The sequence below is a fragment of the Pundamilia nyererei genome, unplaced genomic scaffold (assembly GCF_000239375.1).
Source record: "Pundamilia nyererei isolate P.nyererei 1_Seehausen unplaced genomic scaffold, PunNye1.0 scaffold00294, whole genome shotgun sequence".
In the NCBI taxonomy this organism is placed as follows: domain Eukaryota; kingdom Metazoa; phylum Chordata; class Actinopteri; order Cichliformes; family Cichlidae; genus Pundamilia; species Pundamilia nyererei.
In genome coordinates, this window is record NW_005187695.1 from 234,675 (window position 1) to 258,761 (window position 24,087).

Consider the following 24,087-nt stretch of genomic DNA (forward strand, 5'->3'; position numbering starts at 1 on the left):
TGTTTCTTTGCTTTGGTGTGAAAGAACAGTGAGTGCAGGCTGCTGTAATATCAAACACTAACATTTGCCAAATACAGTAGTTGGATGTTATAACCGACAATACAACTTATTAAATTGTCTCACTTTTTTTTAAACTGAACTGAACAGTCAAGCTGTTGCAGTATTGCTGCGTCACATCATGAGACACATGATTTCAGTGGAAACAGAACAGCCAAAAGGCCCAAACAGGGCTCCGTTACTCTAAATGTTCGCACCACCAAGTCGCTGCCAAACCTGCAGCGGCCAATAGAATTATCCAAAACATGATTCTGTATGTCCTTAAACACATCTAAAAAACTATGTTTGGATACGGATGCTTCAGATTTATGTCTAGTAATTTTGCAACTGCAGATGTCCACAACTGGATATTTGCTGACAACAGTTTGCAGTACAACAATGGATTAGAATCAAGTACTGCTTCCAGTTGGGAACCAGCTCTCGATTTCCATGAGAATTACATGACTCCAAGACTATCACCTCCGTTTATCAGAGCTGGCATAGTTTTCCAACAGCTGCACATTGCAAAACAATGACTTCAAACTGAGCCATTAGTAGTAGGCAGTAGAGCCTCTGCTTACCTGATTCACATGGAAGCATTTTTATTCCGTTTCTACTCAGTGTTACGAGTTTGAGAGTTAGCAGGCTCTTCTCCACACAAATATGATAATGAATCGGTTCATAATATGACACATAACAAGAATCAAATGCTATCAAACAAATCTTATCATCACTCCCTCATTGGAGATGTGATTTCTGAGCTCCCAGCTGGCTGAGTCCTTCATCAGTTAATTATTCACATCTGTTTGTTTCATGTACTTTAGCCAACCTATGTCCAGCACTGATTTAATCATTATAATAGAGTCAAAATTCCCCAAACGTTGATGTCAAAGGAGCATTGAAGGCCCATTTTCCTTTCTAAGTGTTTGCATCTGTGAAAGTGCTTCATTAACCTGCCCTGTGCCTGATAGGTTATCACAGTAACACGTGCAGAAATGATGGCCTTCAATTTTGAACTACACATTTTCTCAACTTTGATTAGAGAAATTTATCCTACAGAATAAAAGTGTGGCGGGGGAGGCTGGGATGAAGTTGGTACGGAGGAGAGCTGGTAAAGGTGGTTGAGTTTAAAAATCTAGGATCAACCACCCAAAAAACAGACAGTCCACAAGAGAAATGAAGAAGACAGTGCAGGCAGGATGGAGCTGAGTGTCAGGGGTGATGTGTGACAGAAGGACAGCTGCAAGAGTGAAAGGGAAGGTTTCCAAGATGGCAGTGAGACCTGCTGTGACGTTTGGTTTGGGGATGGTGGCGCTGACAGAAAAACAGGAGGCCGAGCTGGAGGTGAGTGACCAGGATGGACAAGATTAGAAAAGACTGGTGTTAGACAGACAGTTTGAACAAGTGCAGAGGAGAGAGTGGATATACTGGACAAAGCATAATAAAGACAGAGCTTCCAGGCAGGAGGAAAAAAGGAAGACCACAGAGTCATGGATGTAGTGAAGGAGGACATGGAGAGACTTGGTGTTACATAAGAGGATGCTAATAATAGGGTGAGATGGAAGCAGATGAGCCCCTGTGGTGACCAATAAAAGGAAGCAGCCATATATATATATACAGTTTTTTTTAATCAAAGTGACATTATCCTAAATTGCAAACCTTAAATATGGATTTTCACGGGATCACAGGGCTCTTATAACACATGAATGATCCTATAAAACAAACCTTGCTACTCAACTTGTGGCAGTAAAACTACAAAACAAGCTTAAATTATAAATTAATTTGAGTTCTTATTGATATTTCAGTGGCATTGGCGTTCTGTCCCTGCGTATGTACAGCATTAAAAATAGTTAATCTTGTAAAAAAGAATTTCTAAATAAAGTTAAACAGAAAATCCTCCTCCCTTCTGAGTTGAAGATATGACTATTTAGCCACAGGACGAGTCATTAATTTGACCACTACTGTGATGCAAACTGGAATCTGCATTACTGCATGCAAGTAAAGCCACTAACTGCTGCACGCTTCAGAGCTGGCATGTGTTCAGTGTCCTTTATGAAGAATGCAGACACGATGGGAACATTCTTCCTTTTCCCGTGTGTATTGTCCAAGCAGCGCCTTGGGTTTTGCTTGCATCCAAAGTCCACATAATCTCCTGATCACCTAACAAGCAGCACTCACTGGTGATTTTTGGTATTCACCCTTCAGGGTCCCTGAAAAACCTGCTGGGAGCTAGAAAATCTATCCGTGAGGAATACCAGAGGCTTCATTGCCTGTTTGTCCATTTCATCCCAACCCCCTCCTCTATTTTTTTGTCACGCTGAGCCATCTCCCCTTCTAAATCTAGTCTCTATATTCAGAATGTTTTCAGTATGAAAACATTAGGCCCCTCTCCTCTTTCCCACAGCTAACTAGCTCAACACACAGGCATCCAGGAAGTGTGGGGTCATATTTTGCCAAGAAAGACTCCATTACAGGAGCCAAGAAGAAAAAGGAGTGGAAGAGGAGAAAAGAAAAGAAGAAACTTAAAGTGTGGGTTAGGGTAGCAGGGAGGTGTAAGAAGAGACAGAGAGAAGTGAGCCATGCAAAAGAAGGAGAGTGGGGTAACATTTTCCATTTCCTCTTCCCATCATCCCACTGTCAAGGCATCAACCGCTACCCGCTAAAGCTAATTCCTGCTCTCTGCAAACGAATGGGGGAAAACAGAAGAGGGGGGGCTGTGTACTGTTGACCCAGCTGAGTGCGATGAAATGGGGCTGAATATAGTGGAAAACGGGGGAAACAGGAGCCCCTTAAAAATGCAGCTCTGAGTTCACACTCCACTGTTTGGATGATCAAATTTAAAAAGATTTCAAAAAAGGCAAACAGGGTTAGATTCACGACTCTCAGTGGTTATATAACCATTTCTGCTGACTTCAGTTCTGTAACAGGAGCCAAAAAGTGCAGCAGGATCAGCCTTAACTCTTCTTTATGGACTCCTTTCTGTGCATGAAACAGGACTTATCTTACCACCTCTTCACTGCTTGTGTTTGTAGGTAGTGATTGTTTTATTCCTTTTATTTTGACAGCACATGTCTGCTTTTTTAAGAAAAGCTGACTTGACATTGCTTCTTCTTTTTTTGTCAGTAACCGTGAACGAACGTTGGAGGTTCAGCTCAGCGTCCTTGTGGACTAGTAAACTGGTTTCTGGACTGAGTCTGATATAAATGAGTCACTGCTGTACATGCGGTAATGCTCCCTTGCTGTTTCCATTGGAGAGGCTTCAGTGTGTGATGGAGAGGTGTATGTGAAGATCAGCCACTTGACTAATGGCCATTGCTCATTTCCTGTTGTGAATGTGAAGTGTATTTTTTCTGTGGAGCTGAAGGGAAAGGGAAAGAGACGAAAGCAACAGGAGAAACAGCAAATGAGAGAAGAGACGAGAGTGAGGAAATGTCTGTAAGCGAGAGGAAGGCTGATTCATACCGCTGGAGCAGTCATCTCCTCGCCAGCCTCCCTCGCACTGGCAGCGATCTGGAGCGACACACCGGCCGTGGACGCACTCCTTAGTGCAGCGAGCTGTTGGTGAGAAGGAACAGAATTAGAAACAGATTTGTGGAGAAGGGTCAGGGTTTTAAAGAAGCTTTAATGTTTACGTTATCTCAAGCTTTTGGCCAGAAAATTGGATAATGTCACAAAAGCACAGTAGCTTTTTATGTAACCAGGTTCCACTGAGGCTGGTGACCTCTTTTTCCAGAGAGACCCGCCAAGTGCTTTCAATCAGGACGATCCAACATCAGGCACGCAAATAAAACTGTTGTAAAAACCAGGTTACAAAGTATGAGGGCACAAAGAAAATGAAGACTTACTAAAAGACAGGTGTGTGTATGAAAAATTGACATGCGCAGTTTTTAAAAAGCAAAGCATAAACCTGCATTCTTTCTATCTGCAAGCAAGGGGTGATCAGTCTGGTGCAGGAAGTAGTCCGTTTATAAATAAGAGAAAATGAGGCTCACTAAACACCAGATTATGGTCTCAGCGGCAGGTTTGACTTCTGCATTTCATTGTAAATTTCAAATCCATCTCGTCACATACAATAGGCCCCATCGTATCTTAAAGACCCATGTATCAGCCCAACACAACACTTCACTCTCAGACTGCTTGTGTTTCCAAGAATTTCTAAAAGTGGAATGGGAGGCAGAGCGCTCAGCTATCAGCTCCGGGTTTGGTTTCAGGAGACAAACGCCCTCTCTGAGAGTCTGCCTTCTAAAGAATAGCCTTCAAACTTTCCATGTTTGATAAAGCATATAGTTAGGGTTGGATATAATGACCCTAGACCATCCCGTAGTTATGCTGCCATCCATTCAGCCATGCCCAGTGACTTCCCATGACGCACTAGGTTTTTCTTCTCCACACCTATTTCATTCTCCATGTGTTTATATTACTACTGGATATCATCAGATTTTATCTTCTGACAACCGTGTGTGTTCTTTCCTGTCTCTTTATGTCAACCAGTGGTGGCAGATGGCTGCCCCTCCCTGAGCATGGTTCTGCTGGAAGCCTCTTCCTGTGGGGAGGGAGTTCTTCTTTCCCACAGTGGCCAAGTGTTGCACTATGAAACTGTCTGATTGTTGAGGTTTTCTTTCTAATTCTGTAGGAGCTTTACCGACAATATACAGCACCTTGAGGTGACCATTGTTGTGAACTGGCTTTATATAAATAAAACTGAACTAAACGGAAGGTTTGGGGTTTATTTTAAAAATTATAGACCTATAAGTTACCTTTCAACTTAACCTTTCAAACTGCAAAACAACTGATCCTAAGAAAACCTAAAAACATGTCTTTCTTTATGGTACAGACTGAAGCCATTCACATGCAAACAACTATTTATTTAATTAATAGTCTGATATGTTGCTTTTTTCAGTCAGTCTGGTATCACTGCAAAATCCCTTCACGTCATAGCTCAGCCAAGGTATCCTTGGTAGAAGTATCCCTCGTTATCATGCTTGGTTTCAATAAACCGAGGTGGTGATGATCAAAATGACCAACTCAAGGCTTTAAAACCAGAGTCCATTAACCAGTTGGTGATGTTGCATTACCTATGTCCATCTTTTATATACAGTCCAGACTAAAAGAACAATTTACTGCTAGGTTAGTTAAGCCTTTTACCTAAAGGATACCACATATTTAACTCAATTTGTTTCTGCAAACTCATACTGGCTGCAGTAGCAAACATACTGTTTTCTCTTCATACGCTGGAACAGGCAGCGGGGGATGTGTCTTGGGAGATTATGATTGGACGATGAGCTCCATGAAATCACTCCGAAGATATGAGGGTAGTTTGTCCAGCATGGCCTCGTAAATAAAAACATACTCATGACTCAAGAGCGAGATGGCCGGCCAACAGCAGACTACAGGACACGGCGATGAGTTATTGGTTTAAAAGTTAGACTTGATGCGCTGTGATGAGTCCGGTTTACAGAGACATTGCAGTGATATGTGAATAAGACGTTGTCATAATCAATGGCAGCAACAAGCTTTTTCCTGGCTTTGAAAGAACAAACTCACTTTCACTCAAATCAAGTTTGAGTCAGAGTCACTGTCTGCCACTGAAGACTGCAAGAAACAAGCTGAAGAAAAGAAAACAATTAAACTGCAGATTATTTTGTGGAATCATTGTGTAAAAGTCTGCAAAATCTCTTTAAAGTAAAACAAATAAAAAATAACAGATGACTTTCCAGAAGCTGGGACAACATCTTCAGACGTCTTCTGTGCAGCTCCAAAGATATTCAGTTTGCAATGATGCAAAACAGAAGTGCAACAAATCATCACAAAAATGACAAATTGATTTTCTACTGCTTGGTTCATTGATTGATTAATCCTTGCAGCTAAGCTTTTTCCATTTCCATTTTTTGTAAGATTCCAGAGTTACTAATTATGCTTCATGTCGGCATGATTTTGTTCTTTTAATCATTAAACACCATGAAATAGATTTCAAAGCAACAAATCCGAGTTGTTTATACAATCAAAATCTATTCAACTGTATTATTTCCCTGTAAATGTATTCCACCCATCGTAAGCGGCGCACGAGCTGCCAGCTCGACAGCTGGGCTCAACCATGCAATTGAAAGCTCCAGCGTTAAGATGCCATTCAGACTGTCAAGGAGCTTCCTTGTAAAAAGAGTCTCTCAGCTGTGTGCAAGCCAACATCATAAACGGCTCTGCTGTTAATTAAGTGAATTCAAACATGCATTTATGACTGGAGACTACAAATCTCTTTAATTTTTTTGTTACAAAAGCGTTTTCTCTGCTGACAGCAACGTGCTGCGAATGCACATGTTTTTCTTTCAATTCAAACTCAATAAACAGTAATTTTACTGATTACTTTTTCCCCTTTAATTGAAGGCATGCGGATACTGGGGGAGGGAAACTTGGGGATCTAACATGTCATCAAACGAACAAGGTAAACATAATTATAGGTAATTATATATATTTAGAAAAAAACACTACATTGTACAGAAACTGCGTTCAGAGCTATAGATGACACGTCGATGGAGGATATTTCAATTACAAAGCTCAAAACACGCTGATCTGGTTCCGTTCTGGCCTTTCTCGTGTCAGTCATGAAAATCAGAGGTTGGGCTAAAGATGCCACACAATAGGCAACCGTAAACGCATATTATCTCTGCTGGGCGACAAGCATCCGTCTACAAAATGTCAGTTTTTCAAGCACAAAGCACGCAAGCCTTCTTATTATCATACTTTACTCCTAAGATCATCCAGCGATGAATGGGAAGGTCTGTGAAGCTACTGTAGAATTTCTTCAAACCATGCAGCCTCACGAGTGGTTTCGTGTTATTTATATCTGTCGCTGCTGTTTGTAAGCAATAAGAGAGTGTCAGTGCGCTGCTGACAGCTGCAACAGGTCCAACCTATGCGACGACACTGATCAGTCACATTGTTTAAACCAGCCAAGAAGAGAGTAGCAGCCATGTGGAGAGAGACACAAAGCTCCCGATTAAACCTGCGTCATGTTTCAGGCAAGTGATTGAAGCAAATACCAACAGGACTGAAGAAACTGTTGACTGTGGTAAATACACTACACAGCGTCACCTTTGCAACATCAGTTGGTTACTAACTAACCATCAGCTACAAAGTGATGCACAATGGGTGAATTGCTTTGCAGATCAGGGTTTAAATGTGCACGTATTTACTGCTTTCTTGCAAATTTTAGCCCTTTGCATTAGAATACTTCTTAATAAAGAAGTACTATAACCTTATGTAATATTTACTCATGTCTTAAATTCAATGTGTTTCGTGCCTGAATTCCATTATATCAGTATGTCCAGAGAGCTGACATACTGAGTCTGGACCAATAGAAACATGTCCTTGTATGATGACAGTTGGGTCTCTTCATCGGTGGTAATACACTCAAACAAATATTTTAACCCAGAATGCCGACTTTAACTAACTTTTCATTTTGTTACATAAGTACAATGGAAAATGTTACATATAATGATATCTGCTCAAATTAAATTGACTTGATTTGTATACATTCAAATCATATTTTCCTTAATGATTAATTACTTGATTTAATATATTTCAGTTTTATTTCACTCACATTTATTGCTTTGTGTCCATGAGGGCAAAGAATTATTGTTTTGAGTGTATCATGAACAACTTTTATATTATTAAAAATACTTTTTTAATATAAACTGACAAACTCAGGCGCCCCACCTTTGTGTGAAAAAGCCGATAACTTCAAACTTCCACCTACAGAGTCTTATTTCTACAAGTGGGGTTAATATTGTGTCTCCCTTGTACCAACAAACCCACTCTGCCCCTTCAGGGCATGGATGGTGGATTTCTGAGTCGTGTGGCTTGCAATGTGAAGCCACAGAAAATTGGGTTTGTACCAGTTTATTCCTTGGATGCTCAGTCAGACGGGGATCTTGAGAGGTTGGAGGCAGATTTGGCATATTGGGATCTTTGTCATGTTCCTCAAGCTGGTTCTGAGCAATTTACATTACACTGTTGGGCAAACTGTCATGGTGGGAGAGGCTGCTGTGGGTGATGAGCGTGTTACACTGTTTAGGTGTACATACACCTTGAGTAACATCTTCATGAGCAAGAAGAACCATGTTTTTCAGCAGAACATTAGATAATGATGAGATTATGAGTTTACCTGTTAAGTTGTTTTGTTTTTGCAGTTCAAATTGTGATGGCATTTAAAAGAGCACCAAATACTTCCACGTATATTTAAGTTGGGGTCATTTAGATGTACAGCAATTATAAGACAACATGATTATACAATACCTGAGGCACATTTCAAATCAATGTGGATGAAAGTTTTAACTTTAATTAAAATGAAGCTGTAAAAATGGATTGGTAAAATTGCTGTACTACTCTATGATGTAATTTTTTAATGAATTTATTATACTCATTTCCAGCGTCATATTTTTACTCTCTGACTTTACTGAAGAATCTTTGTATGATTCAGGTTTTAATGGGTCTCGGTGCAGCCCGTCAGTTCATCCTCTACCAACAAGCTGCTTTAGCTCCTCTTACTTTAAGGCCACCATCACTAGAGTAGAAAAAATGAATATATAGGATATACAATACTTACTTATTTAAAAAATGAGCTTACATACTTTATTTTTGCATCATGATACATGAAAACAAGCTGATCAAATGCTGAATTCATACAAATGATGACACTGATATGGAGCATTCTTTGCTTTGAGCTGCAGAGGCAGCAGTGCCGCACGTCTGAACTCAACAGAAGCTTAACTATTATAACAAAAGTTCCTAAAATGATGTGAAATCTTGGAATGAAAACACATCAAATATATTTTTCAGAAAAATTCCAGCAATTACTGCCAGCAGGATGAGAAACTCCAGTGGGTAGTGAACCTACAATTTTGGTTATTCGTGTGCCACGTGCTGCTCATACTGACAATGCACACTGCATGGAAAAAGAGGAAATAAAACACTTTCTTTGAGTAATGTGAATGAGTTACTGCGTGCACAAATGTAGCACAGTATTGCTTGCAAACTAATCAGTGTGTTGGTACTGATTGACTTGGTTGATGTTGTTTTTGTCTATAAGCCAGTGTCAGAATGCTTTTCCTTTTGTACTCTTCGTTTCAGTGCCTTAACATTAGTATTTTGGCTGCTTCCACGTCAGCTTTTTTTAAAGACAAAAGGTGACATATTTGGATGACAGGGCAGAGCAAAGCAGCAGCCACAACCTGTACAGATGCACAGACACTTATCTTGTCCCTGAGAAACCTGCTGGACAGGCTGTGCCTCACAATAAGCTGCACAATAAGCTGTGTGTCTTCAGATAATTCTGTTAATCTCTCATCCTTGATAGATTCAGTGACTTGAATTTGAAGATGAGGCCTTGCAGGGTGCCGGCTAAAGCTCGAGTTATACAACCATTAATACGGTTGTTATTATGGTGGGGGTTGGGAGGGGGGGGATGCTGTTTTTAACACCAGCTGTTCACATGATTTCTAATGCTTTTAAGTTTTTCCCTTTTAAGGGAATCACCTTTTAAGTCAAAGGGGATTGGGCTGTTTTTCAAACCAGTCACAAGTGGCCACAAGAGGAACTGCAGTTTTCCTGAGAGCTGTCTGGTGAGGTTCTCTGCACAGTGTTCGCTGTATTCCTGTTTTTAAATAGAAGTGCAACAGAATACACTTAAATAGAATTAACTAATAAATGTCTGTCTATGACACAGCCTTGTATTTTTATCAGCCTGTTGTGAGACACCAATTAGAAGATAACTGTGTCCGTGCATCGCACCTGCTCCACTTGTATGTAACCTGCTCCACTTAGCTAATAACTTTAAACTTCGCTGCCTTGTTAAGTGAAACCAGTGAGTAGCATCGCTGTGGCTGTACATCTTTAGTATAAGGAAAAATGTAACAGTGTAATCATTACTCACATCTATCTTGTTTCATTCTTGTAGCGAGAACTTTAATGTCGGTTTTGGTCTCTGTTAAAAGTTCTCCAGACCGATTTGTCTCACCTTTCTGTCTTAGTAACATGACACTGATGCACGAGTAGGAGCAAAGAGTGCAAAGGTTTCCACAGCTACTTACGGACACATTTGCCTCGACTCTCGTAGTAGCCTGGACAGCACTGGTATCTCTTGCGGTAATCAGTCTTCACCGCCTGCCTGTAGGCTGTTTTGTAGGTGATCCTGAAAGAATAACATAGGGCGCACATTATGTTTTGACTCTCCCCTGGCAGGAAGAGGAAGTCAGGAAGGAAATGAGTCATTCTGCTTCAGCTACCTGTGGCGCATGCATTTGTAGGAAGTCCGTGGATCCGAGCAGGGCTCCTCTCCCACTTGGTCATAAGGATGCAAGTAGGACTCCTTTACTGAGGTGGTGAAGCTGTAAGGCAGAACAGCAGAAACAGTGTAAATACTACACCCACTCACAGGAGATTTTTTATGAGTGGCAGTGCTGTTCGTCATCATCATCAGTCCTGTCTGAATTATCTAAATAGCTATTAGATGAGTCTGTGAGAAAGATGGAATTGACAGAATTGAAGCACACACCCTGGGTGTAGATGACATCAACAACACTCGATGCCATTGTAAATTTCTGCCATACTGTGGCCTCAGTTTAGTAAAGACATGTCATGTATCTGTTTTACAGTAAATTGTCTGACTGAACTCTGTTTTCTTGCATTTGATTGGTCTGTTAGTCACCCAAATAGTTTTATCCTAAACACAAATGACTAAAGCAATAAAAGTGATGCTGAAATTTAATTAGAAAGTTGACTTTGAGCCTCCACAGAGGAGGTATCATAAATAACACCAATGTTCTTTTTATTTGGCTGTTTTTATGTCCTAATGTCTCGTCTGACCACTTTAACTTTTAAATTTAGTAAATTGCATTTTTTCATATATGCAATGTATGATGATTACATTGTATCATAACAGTGACAGTTGTTTGTTTGTGTGTTTAAGCAGGCCTCACCTCTCCCACGTGCTGCACACATTGGGGTCTCTTGGGTCCAGAGAGCAGCTCAGTCCAATCAGGATGCTAAAAAGCAGCAGGACGGCAGAGCTCTGCAGGGTCGGCATGGTCCTGAAGGGAAGGAGAAGCAGAGACTTACAGTGGACATATGTTACATATGTGACTGGCTGATGGAACAAGCAACAGTGACAAATCTGAGCTTTAAACCTCTTCTGTTCAATCACACTGTGGAAAATATTCTACAGCTGGAGTTTTACACTCGTTGTTTTGTTTTTGCTTTGCTATTATTAACACTTCACAGTTTGGAGGATGGAAAGATTCATTGAAAGACTGGTTTGGGGCACCCACAAATTCTAGTTAAACGAAAGTAAAAGACTTCATTAAAGCTCAGCAGAGGTGAGGCAAAGTGCCAGACTTGAACGTAACGCTGCCTGCTGAGCTCTGTGCCGTCTCAGCCGAGAGCATAAAACACAGGCGTCGGGAGACACCGTGACAGCAGACGCGATGGCTGGGTATGGTTAGAGCATTAGGAGGAAAGAAAATGAGACAGAAAGAGGGATCACAGTCAGGAAATGTGACTCCTAACTTGATCCTGACCCCTATCAATCAGTGCTGCCGCGAAGCCTCCACGCTCCTGTGCTGTCCCCTTCCACACTCCAGCAGCATCTGGATCCGATCAGAGATCAGCCCGAGAGAGCGCGCCTCGGCTCGGGCGACCCTGTCAGGCTCTCAAGGAGCCGAAGGGAGATGATTTCCCCCTAAAAATATCCTGAACACAAGTTCAGAAGGCTGGTTGTGTGAGCCTTCTGGTGAAAGCATCGTGGGAATATAACGAAACAAGGACATTATGTTGCCATCGGTCCAGTCCTCACTGTTTTACTGTTTTCTCAACAATTCCCCTCTGACAGAATTTTGGTCACAGCTTCTCATATCAGCTGCATGTTACCATTGAGAGCTCTCTGATATGTTGAGACGGTGACACTTCAACCCCAGACTGAGAGTATTTTCAGTCAAGCAGCTCATGTGGAAACATCTCAGATCTCTGACGAGTGGAAAGAAGTTTCTTTCTTAAGATTCTTAGTGGACAAAATCTCTTCATTGTTGTTTGTGATTAGACCTCACTTAAAGTCACCAAAGCTGTGAAAGTGAATCCCTGTTCTCCAAGAACACGGCTGTATCCATACATGTAAGTTTCATAATCCACTCAGGCCTCTCTGCAACCTTAAACCTGAGAACTTGGAGGCGGTCCACACAGCAAGCACAGAGCGTGACGTTCCTTTTCATGCATGTTGCAGTATGTTTTCCACATCCTCAGTCCTGTTCTGGATTGCTCACACTGTTCTTGCTATCACTCTCAGGAGTTGTATATAGTCTGCAAAACCCCTTGAAATCCTGAGGGAGTCGTGCATGTTTGTTTAAAGTTTCATGACAAGAAGCTGAACTTGGTGAATAGCTGTAGCATGACCACCAGTGACTTCGGCAGAGTACACATCCACTAATCAAGTCATTTTTCCTATGGGAATCGTGAATTCCCATCCAGAATTTTAGGAACATTATGTCACATGAAAATTTGTTCTGAAGAGCTGTCACATGAAGTGCGTCGCAGCAACAAAACCATTTATTGTTGCTCGTTTCATCACCCCTTCAGTGCTAAGAATAAAAAAAGACAAAAAAAGGGGCTGTGGGCCTATTTTTACCCCTAAGTTTTCACAGCACCATCACCTTTAACACCTGCTGCAGCATCTCTCTGTGGTTTAGGCTTCTCTGTGCTCCTGCACTGAGTCCTCATTTAAATGCAAGTAGAGATCAACCAGTTCTTTCAGCTAAAAGAAATCCAAAGTTTTACAACAAGCTCAATAAAACGTACTCGTGCACTGGACTGGTGACTATAAACTGTTAAAGCTACGACACTACCTTAACATAACTGTACACAATATACACCAACCACAATCACACCTTAACAACTTCAAGGCCAGAACAGACAGCTGTGGGCTCAGAAGGATCAAAAACACTTAGGAGAGTGTTAAGATAAAACAACAACATGACCACAGTGACGTATTAAAAACTACTTTTTTTTAAAAACTTCGACTTAATCAAAACTTTAATTTGGAGAATAAATGACAGCTGTGAAACAATGACCAGATAAATATGGTTACTGGGCTGTTCTAAAAGCTGTCACCTCTAATACACATGGAACAATAAACAGAGCACAGCAATGCTGTATCCACTGCACTGCAAGGACGCTTCTGAAAAGTGGCAGGAGGTTGTGCTTGAATAACAGCTGCAAGCTGGTCCTGGTACTGGGAAAAGAGTATCAACTTTCAACCCAGATTGGATTTTTAATGGATATTTTAACATGTTGTCACATGAAAAGATCTGTTGTCATAGTTTAAGGAACTAAAACATTGGTCAAGGTTTATAATGTAAACTCGAAGCCAGTGGAAAAACTCTGATTTGCAGATTCGGCCTCGGTGGCTGGCTGTAGTTTCTATCCCGTCTTCTGTATGTCGCTTATTTGTGGTTTTGCTCACTTTTCATGTGCATGTTTGCATTTCAAGTCACCGCTTTGGAAATTTTGGGATGTTTCCTGAAACGAAAAAAAAAAAAAAGATTTCCCTCCAGCTTGATCAATAATGCATGCCTCTAATACTGCCAAGGTCAGCTGTTCATTTCCCGTCAGAGCCACCTCAGATATGTTTACCAAATTGTTCTATATGCTAACATAAGACCAGGAGAAAAGATAATGTGACGTGTTTATCGAAGCTCTTCAGCATAAACATCTCAGTTCAACGAACGCCTTTCCATAAAGTCCAGCGACTGGTTATCTCTGCTGGAGATTTGGCACGGTGACGACTGCAGCACGAATCTCCTGCTTCTGATAAACTGCCTTTTACTGCTCTCCTACCCACTGTCAGGAGTTAATTCACTTACTGGCACAACAGCCAACGCCTAAGAAATGTGTGCCACAAAAACAGGATTTTATAAGAACAGGCATATGGCTTTTATTAAGAGCAGTCATCAACTTCCCAAGGCACTTCATTGGACTGGGGGTAAATATTTTTCATTACCTTCTTTTCATTTTAATTGTGCTTCATTAGAGAAAAGCTTCAAACCGCATGGGAATTCTTAAACAGTGAGAAAGAGCGCGTAATGAGCGCAGATGGGGCTGTTTGGAAGTCGCTCGCTGTTTGCGTTGCATGTTGAAGTTACCTACAGTGGAAAGGTGGAGCAGGGAGACGCCTAGAGCTCCAGGTGGTAGTATCATCATCTGGAGGTCTTCAGGGAGGCAACCCTGCTTGTTTTAGTGCAACAAAGAACGGCAGGTGCTTTTAGAGAAAGCACCTCCACTTGACCAGTGGACAGACTGACTCTTCTTCTCTCCTCCTCCTCCTCACATAATGGCCTTTACTCCATTACATTCAGCAACCATTATTTTCCTTGAGCTTCATCCAGACTGCAGTCCTGAACCTTTTCACTTGGACAAGTTTGGCTGCAGCACAAAAGCGTGCTTTATGTATCCTAAACCTTTTTCCACTCCTATTTGATGCATTGAGCTTACAGCCAGCTGGCAGTAATGTGTACACACCTCCACAGTTCAAATCCACTGGACACATAATGTAAAATCTGGACCAGGATCAGTAAAAAAACCCACAATAGTAGCGACTGCGCCAACATATTTCTGGTTGTGTTTGTGATGAAAAAAACAGACAATCTTACTGAGCGTAGGGAAACTTTCATGTGGCTCTTTAAACAATAGAAAATAAGCAAAGTGCCATACACGAGCGTACGCTCACACACACACACACACACACACATGTCTGGAGACATTACACATCAAATGAGTCCCATAAGCTGAAGTATTTTTAGAATCCGAGGATATTTTGTTAATTCACGCGGCCTCTCTTCACTCACACTGTCAACAGCGTCCCGCACACACGCGTTGCACCGACTGCAGAATGCTGTTAGAAGTCCAAGCAATGCTTCTTCCACCACCGCACAGGGGCTTCAGAGAAAACAGAGCCCGAATGAAAACAGATGCACTGCTTTTATATTAATCTCACCAGACATTTGTACTCATGTTATTACCATATTCAGTTTCAATCACAGGCCCTTCAGGATCTGTAAGTGCTGACAACCCTAAAATAATTTTCATTTGACTTCATGCAACAAAGCCATTTTATTAAGGTAATATTCCCATCAGACTGACAAGATAATAAAGAGTAATGACAGTGAAGGGGCTAGCACTGGAGGGGACACACTAAGCGGGTTTGTGAGAAACCCTTTTTTCTTTGTTCTCGTGACATTTATGAAGCAATTTACACCTTTTTACAACAATTATTAGAGAAAATGTTGCAAAATTTAGGACCCAGTTCAGCATGTTCTGGAATACAACCTGGTGAGGTTCTCATGCATTCTGTGTGGTTTGGAAATGAGCTTATTTTACTCTTTTTGGGTTCGATTGGCTTGTGAAATCAGCCTACTTTTGTGTCTTCTGTTGTTTAAACCCCTGAAGTATGTAAAACTGTAAAAACCTAGTCACACCTGGTCACATCGATGATATATTAATCGATTTTAATTTATCAGCTCCTGAATGTAAAAGCAAAACTGGCCTATTAAGGTTGTTTAACCTTCTAGGACCTGGAATCCACATATGTGGACATCACAGTTTGGGTTGTCTGGACCAAGATACTAAATGTTGCTCTACAAAGGCCTGATATCCACTTACGGGGACATTATAATGTCACTGTTCTATAATCAGCCCAAATAGCAAAGAGAAATTAAAAATGTATGCCGTGAAAGATGTACGGTCTTAGGAGGTTAAGGTAAGATTTAAAAAAAATGTGGAACTACCAGAAAATCAGAAAGTTTTAGATTAAAGTCAGAAATTTATGAGAACAAACTGAAAATTAAATAGAAAAAACTTAGAAATGTTCAAGAAAATGACTATTTTACCAGAAATCAGCTCATGATTTTATGATGAACACATCATTTGGGAGCTTTTCTTGTAAATGTTTGAGCACATTTTTTCAGCCTGTGTTTCAGCAAGATTTCGACTGCTTTTTAAAAAACGTTCTCCTCTTTTAATAAAAGAATACACATGGCTGAAGAAGCAAACACGTGACCCTGCGTCCTCAGCGTTATATGTCTGTCAGTAATGTTATTGTGTAGCTTCTGGATGAAACGCATGTATGTAAGCTATTCTGTTTGTTACACAGGTAAAAGAAGGTAAAGCTGTTTTCATGTGGATAGCTTTAATGTTGCAGCTAAAGCTGACCACAGAAGAACACACTTTACATGCACTTCTTCACATGACTGCTATCAGCTGCTTAATTTTAAAACATAACTCCAACTTGCCTGAATGACCTTTACAGGAAGACAGTCTCAGTGAGTCTATCTCAGGATTGATGACGGCGCTCGGTCTAAATCACTCTGGATTTTAGCAAATAAGGGAGTGAATCATCTTCTAAATGAGTTCCTGCATCACTGTAAAGGCAACAGGCAGCGGTGCTAATATTAATAGTAAGTTTAATACTAGAGTCTAGTGACATCTGAAGCAAGGCACATGACGCCAATTTCCATCTAACCCCAGATTTCTGTCTCTGCATTAGTTTCTGCACAGTTGCAGAGCTGACTGAGGTAGAAAATATTAGTCAGGCACTGGAAGGGAAAGTCAAAGAGGAAAGGAAAATCAACTTAAAAAATAAAAATAAGAAAAGCTGATGATATAACTGACTGGCCGCAGCACAGAGAACAGAAAGCTGCCAAATACACGCTGTCGGGGTGCTGTGATGTCAGCTTCAGACAGAGAATCTACAAAATATGCCTCCTATGTCAAGACTTTTTCTATTTTTTAAAGCTGTGTCTGGGTTCTCCTGGTTTTCCACACTTCAAATCAATAGCATAAAAACTTTAAATGAATCTATCCTGAACAATATTTTAAAGCGCTTGACAAAAGTCCACGAGGCTACAAAAGGAAAGCAGCTCGGTGAAATACTGAAGGCTGTCTTCCTGACTTTCCCTGCAGAGTTATGAATCCTGCAGGCGGGATGCATTTTTGTGTGGCAGAGTCGCATGAATCAAACTGCAGGTAATTTATGTCTTGTTTCATGCTACCCAGGTACTAAGTAAGTAATATCAAAAGCAGATCCCCACCACAGTTTAATGTTCGATGTAAAACTGTTCACAATAAGATCACTAATAAAACCCGGCTCATCTGACGATGCTGGAAGAAGAAAAAACCAGAGCAGAAAGCGTTTTTCCTCTGGAGACTTTTTTAATAGAAATCAAAAGTCTAACTACATGTTGGTGTATAATACCAAAAAAAGATGCATTTAATTCAGAAAGTTTTGGAAAACATTAATATTAATTTTATTTCAGAAATTAAATATAAAACTTGGAAGCCCATTTAAGTAAAGGCAGGTGCTTTTTATTACTTTTTTTCTGAAACAGTAGAAAGTAGAAATACAGTAGAAAGTAGAAAAATAATGAATTATCTGAGTGTTTCTAATCTCTTGGATAACTGATTGCAGCTCTAATGAGACAGTAAGTCCCTGCACTGGTGGACAGCTTGAAAATAAGCACAGCGTAGCTGATGCATCTACATACAGCTGAAGTTTAGGGAGTGATTTAATCAACCAGTGGTTCCCAAAGGGAGGGATAAGGAGTGGTTAAACTCCATTATAATGCCATTAGAACAATGAGTGAGCAGAAATGAACAGTCATTAGTGCTGTATCAGACTTTCTTCCCCAGCTCTTTGTCTGCTCGCACAGAAAGAACAAAAGTCAAAATCTCCACAAACTGAGCTCATAGAGAAAAATTCTTACTTACGGGAGCCTGTGGCTAAATGCAAGCCCTTTAAAGGCCTTTGACATTAAAAAGTCAATTTTTGAGAATTATAAACTGGCCAAACCTCCAGCAAAAGACAAAGACACGAAGACCAAAAGCATAAACATCAAGTCAAATGTTTCCTGGCAACATGTTGATCGCACTGCACATGATTAAAGGGCTGCTGTGCGCCATTACACTTAAAAGTTGGCCAATAAAGCTGCGGTGTGTATCGCAGTCTTAAGGAGGTTTAAATGATCGCCCTCTGATTGTGATCATCGCGAGTATCACAAAATACCCTCCACAGGAGACGAAAGCTGCAGCGCTGCAAATTTACAGTTCAGCTCCTGCAATAACAAATGTATGAAAACTGCTGGAGGGCAGAAACTGACAGAAACCTCGGTGTGACACATCGACCGCAGCCACAGCCCCCTCTCCCCCAGCTCCCCATCCCACCCTCACATTACACCAGAGTTACTGTAAACTGAATATAAAACCCATAATCCCTTGCATCTGGGTTATCGTCTTGGCTCGCAGGGTCGCTTCGACCGCGACGAGCCTGGCACACACTCTGCAGTTGATGCCATGCCTCATGTTGGGTGGGTGTTGGTGTAGGGTGGAGGGCGGAGACCCTTAAAAATCTACAGTGCCCCACCCAAAACTTTAGTGTCAGAAGAACAGCTTAAAAACACACCCACAGATTTTGCGGTAGTTGTCAGTTCTGCCACATTATTAATGTTATGCAACGCCTACATCAACACATTTCACTCTGGCTGCTGTAAAGCCTCGGTATACGGTAAAAGATGGTACCCTGGCACAAAAGCAGAACCCCCACACTGGAAAAAAAAAGTGCTTAAGTGGAAAACTCTTGGCAGCTCAAATGCAGCTGACGGATCTCGGGGGAGTTGCATGACAAAAGGATGATCTAGTGAGGGAGAGTGGAGGGTTGAGGCCTTGCAGAAATCTTGGGAAGTCTGAATTTTGCTGATTGAGCTCTAGGCTGTTTGCTATCTGTGAGATTGATGCAACCGGGTGCAGAGTTCCTGAACTGTAGAAGTTGCACCTTTGCAAAGTCTGTTTCTTTTGTCTGCTTTTCTCAGGCAGTTAAATTGTCTTCATTTGACCTCGTACTCTGCAACTCAATCTTATAATTATGTCAGCAGATCTTAAACCTCAGTTTTGCTAGAGTTTCCAGTAATAACATGGGAATAAATAATTTGAATCCTCCTCTGCAAAAGACTTCTTCTTACCAACAGGCTCTTTGAATGCAACGGCAGATGCCCAGCGCAGGCTGCCAATCTGTCCTCGGGTTCGAGTCCCTTTAAAGCGCTCTTAATTAGGGGAGCTGCTGGAAAATATAAAGTAATCATGTCAGCCCTGTGTCATCTGTGTGCCAACATCAGGCCAGTTTTCATTTGGCAGCCTCGGCTTGTGGTCTGGTGTAATTTATTTAACTGAGAAAAGCAGGACTCACTATGTACCCCCTCCTCTTGGCCCCCTGTTATATTCATTCAGGTTTAGATTCCCAGAGCTGAGGTTAATTGTGTCTCTTGAACATTACTTTACTTTCTTTCACTACTTTTCCTTCAAGAGAAACTCTGCACGGAAGCAAAGCATCAAACTTCTGAAAGGCAGCTCTCTGATAAACTGCAGGTTTATTGTTAAATTACGGTAACGTTACAGCAGCTGGATTTCTGAGTTCACAGTGTCTGTCGTAGTGTTGTACTCTGTACAGGCTTTACCTACTGTCAGCTCCTTGGTGGCCAATACAATAGAATAGAATAATCTCCATGACCAGTTTGTTACCATGCAGGAAAACTGTATTTCTGCGCACATCTACTCATTGACAGAAAGCATTTGTATCAGCTCCCCTACAGACTCGTGGTCTGTGCTATATTTGTTGTGTTTCTTCGTGTCTGCATGTAAGTCTTTGCGTTATGCTTTAGTTTGAAAGTTTTCTCATGCCTTGTTTTGGTTTTACATCCTATTATCGCTCCCGTCCGCATGAATTTCATCTGTTTGTGTATGTTCCCACACGTATCTCATCTCCAATCATGCCTACATATACATACATATAGTTCTGCGTTTCCCTTTGTCCTCATCAGATTGTCTGTTGCTCTCTGTGTGTCTATTACTAGTTCACTGAGCTCCTTGTCAGACCTCTGTCTGTTTTGCCTTCTGGACTTTGGGTATCTTGGATTTTTAATTGCCAAAATAATCAAAACTCATCAAAATCTGAACTCCTATATCACTTTAACATCTTTCTAAGCCAGACAAATACTGAAAACTGCATCACACAAACACAGATATTTAGATTTAAACATAACATAACCATTAATAAAAAACTCCACAATTATAATGAAATCTTTTGTAAGTTTGTAACCTCAAAGCTTGGATACAAAAGACACAGAAGTTTAATCTATTTATGTGTTATAAAGCAGAAACAGATTTAAGACTTGACAACCACACCTTTTCCCTTTATTCCGTCAGAATAAACTAGTTGTTAGACCCGATCTGTGTGTGTTTGTGTGTGTTTTTGTTGGACAGCCACTTCACGAGCGAGCTCAGGAGGTGGTGCAGTTGTTGTCACAGCCTCTGTCACCACGCTGACAGAGAACAGAGCCAGTGGATAACAGAGGTCGGTGTGATAAGGTCACTATAGTGCTGCTTTTGTTTTGGCCCACTTGTCGAGCACATCGACACAAGTTCACACAGAGTTGGAGGCCTCTACTAGCAAACAGCAGCAACTGCAACAACACTGAAAGAACCTGAACTGATGGTGTTTCTGTAGCAAAACTTTATTCTGAAAACAAATTTAAAGCGTAACAGTCACAAGCAAGAGTCACCCTTTTGTCAAAGTGAAACATTTGATGGACCCAGCAGTTCACAGCTGCCTCCTTCCCCTGCAGGCTTTGATAAAGTCATCTGGCTTCATCCTTTTGTTATCTGAGGTAAATCCAAGTGATACATGAAGGGACTGGTTGGTCATTTAGGTAAAAAGCCCTGCTCGACCCAAACAAATACCAGACTTGTTTTGGTGTTTCAGAATTTTCATCTGGAGTGATCACCTCTACTTGGATTTCCCACTCTAAAAGCAGAAGCAGCCCCACCAGCCCCGAGGTAACAATGTAAGATGGTGCTAGCAAACGTAAGCATGAGTGAAACTTTAAACCTTTTAATCCACCTGCCACATTAGGTCCTGCAGCGCTGTTCTTAAGCATGAACGGCTACCTTGCTGAGAATCAAAACAAATCCTGTTTTCCTTCACTTTTCCAACTTTCCTATTAGAATGCATTTACTCAGGAGTTATGTCACCTAGACGATGACACCGGATTTGATCTGAAGCGTATCTGGGATGTAACAACAGTTATTTTTGCTGGTGTGGGTCTTGCATTCCTACTATCACAGAATAAGCCCTTTTAGACTGTTTTTTGTGACGGGCTGGGCTTTTTGCCAGTTGAAGTCCTCTTGCTCTCCCTTCGTTCTCCCTGCTGCATTGCTCCGACACGTTTGAGGCTCGTGCACTCGTACATGGAGCCACAGTGTAAACTGCCGCCTGGTCTGCCACACTCCACACCATAACCGCAGGCAGGATGACTGTGGTTTCATTGGTCAGAGAAGTCAGCGATGTCGGCAAAAACAAACAAAAACAGTGTGACAAATACCCCGACTCACCTCTGTGGACCAAAATAAATACAAACACAGACTTGAACACCTTGGATTGAAGTCATGTCTGACCTGTGTTTAAAACAAGAGTCTTATGCAAACCTTAGTGAGTGAAAATGGTGGAAAACCCAAAATGGAGGCTTTAGCTGAGGTTTCTGGGGGACATGACCATACAGCGCTGTAATTATATGTCCTCTAATGCTCTGTGGATCATGCTGGAGCAAAGTCCTTGTAAAAAAAAACACAAACTGTGACCAAAAAGCATAGCTTTGCATTGTAAATGGGCACAGTAAGAACAGAGGAGAAAAGCCTCAACATTACAAGGCTGCTCGTAAGAAAAACGAACACGAGGAGCTTTGGAAAAGTCACTTCACGTGCAATCACCAGAGAATGGTTGTTTTATGTGGGAAAATATGATGTTTGTTGCATAAGACATCTGCATCCACAGTGAGTCTTGGATATGTATTCAAACACGAGTCTCTGACCTTTGATGCACAGCTGTTTGTGACTTGGTCATTTAATGAGACGTAAAGAGTCAAAAGGCCAACTCAAAGAAGTTGGATTCAGCAATATGACACGTTTTGTGTCACTTCTTCCTTTTGTTCCATGCTACCGTTCTACATAAAATTTAAAATCTCTGTACTACAGAAAGCACTCACTGAGATGTGGGAGCAACAAAGACGAGTGCCCTGGATGGATTGTTTAAACCACCTTCAAATTCTAAAGATTAGAAAACATAGAAAGTAATTTCATTGGCAGAATATGTTTTCTGAGGATGACTTTGGACTGACTGTGAAGCATCCCTGTAGCCACAGAGTCTTGAACTAAATCCAACCACTGACCACATAATAGGAATAGGAATTTCAGACGTCAGTGGCTCTTGCTGCAACTATCTGAGCTGAATATTTCTAATGGCGGTGGCACCTGGCTGATCTGGTGGACTCACAGGCCAGTTGTTGATTCAGATGTGCACTTCCTCTCCATCTCGCCCTGCTTACTACTGTCTGTCTGCCGACTGCAACCATTCAGGAAATGCTCTAAACTTCGAGTATTAAGTGTTTTCCTATAATGCATTGTTCTGTAAAAACACATCCCTGAATTGAATCAAATCTCCTCTTTTTTCCTAGTTTACTTCAAATTTTATTTATTTCTACACTCCAAATATCTGCTGAATGTTTAAGGAACAAACTGCTGAAACAGAAGAAACAACAAGAGAAAAGACCACTCTGTAATGACTGGGCTAATCGAACTTAATTTCATAAATCAATATCAGTGCGATTAAATTATATCTGATTAGTTCATAGAAGCAGAGAAATTATAAAAGATTTACACTGTAATTACTCAGTGACTCAATATGCTGGAGCCTAAGCTTGACATCCTCAAGACTCCCTATGTGCCAAAATATTTTTTTTATAATGTCAATTCTCATATTTGAGCCTTTTAGCTAGAAAAATAGCAATAATTTAAATTATGGCAGCTCTAAAATGCCCTCAATTATTCTTCAGTGATTTATCAAAAAGGACCTGATTTCCAAGGCTAAATTTTCAACTTTTAAATGTATGTTTTGTAATCATTTGGTTGTGTGACGTTACAACGGCACGGACAAAACGATCACAGCCACGTGTAAACATGTTGCAGTTTCATTGCCTTTGATGGCAGGCAGCAGGTCTGCGACCGCTCGCAGTCAGCTGCCATCTTGGAAGAAACTGCAGCAAACAAAAAGAGCAGCAACAAAACGCAATCAGACCAAAAGCGGTCTGTGAACGGTTTGGAATTCAGCAAGATGAAGGTGGCAGTTACATGCAATTAGATCTGTTTGTGACAACGTGGCAGTGATAATCAATAGAGCTGCAACAATTCAAACTCTATTGGTCGTAGAATTCATTCAGAAGTTCAGCAGTTCCTCTACAAGCAGTGATGCTGTAACGTAACTGTGAAATGACACAAGTGCTCAGCATCCTTGCTCTTACTGTCTGTGAATATAACAGAATAAAACCAGTTAGAAACCACTTGAGTTGGGTCCACTGATGAAATGAGATGTGTTGCAGATGAGTTGACTGACTGACTTCCCTAACACCGTATTCTTGTCCCTTTCCCCTCCTGGTGCTCCCTTGAACCTCCCTACCAATGGATAAACCCGGTGGCACCGGACCTCCCGACTAGGTCTTCCATCCCAGTCACTCTCGATCACGCTGACTCTGTCTAACACCAGCTCAACAGCTAACGAGGTCTTCTTCACCTCCCAGGACTTGGATTTTATACTTGTGACTGAAACTTGGCGTATTTCTGGTGAGTTAAGCCCATTTTCTGAACTCTTCAACCTTACTGTCATTTTTTCCATTACCTACAGATAACTGGTCATGGTGGAGGTCTAGCATCTGTTTTCAAAGACAGCTTTAACTGCTGGCAGCTCACAGATGATGTGCACTGATGTGAAAACTCATTTTTATTAAAACCGAGCCTTGACATTATTTTTTGTCCGTCCGTTTTTCTACATTGTGTAATTTTTATTGCTTTTGCTGTCTTGTTGTACCGCACTTTTGTCAATGCTTGTTATTTTTTAACAAGCTTATAAATAAACGGACT

The 24,087-nt window shown here is 41.1% G+C and overlaps 1 protein-coding gene across 1 annotated transcript in view; it reads right to left on the reverse strand.

The window, feature by feature from the left end:
* Nucleotides 1-24,087, reverse strand: part of pear1 (platelet endothelial aggregation receptor 1) — a 57,622-nt gene that overhangs the window by 21,443 nt on the left and 12,092 nt on the right. The window contains exons 2-5 of the mRNA XM_005750950.2: nt 11,010-11,120; nt 10,317-10,418; nt 10,122-10,222; nt 3,499-3,591 (exon numbers count right to left, since the gene is read on the reverse strand). Coding sequence (XP_005751007.1) covers nt 3,499-3,591; nt 10,122-10,222; nt 10,317-10,418; nt 11,010-11,120 — 407 coding nt within the window. The remainder of the gene's footprint in view (nt 1-3,498; nt 3,592-10,121; nt 10,223-10,316; nt 10,419-11,009; nt 11,121-24,087) is intronic.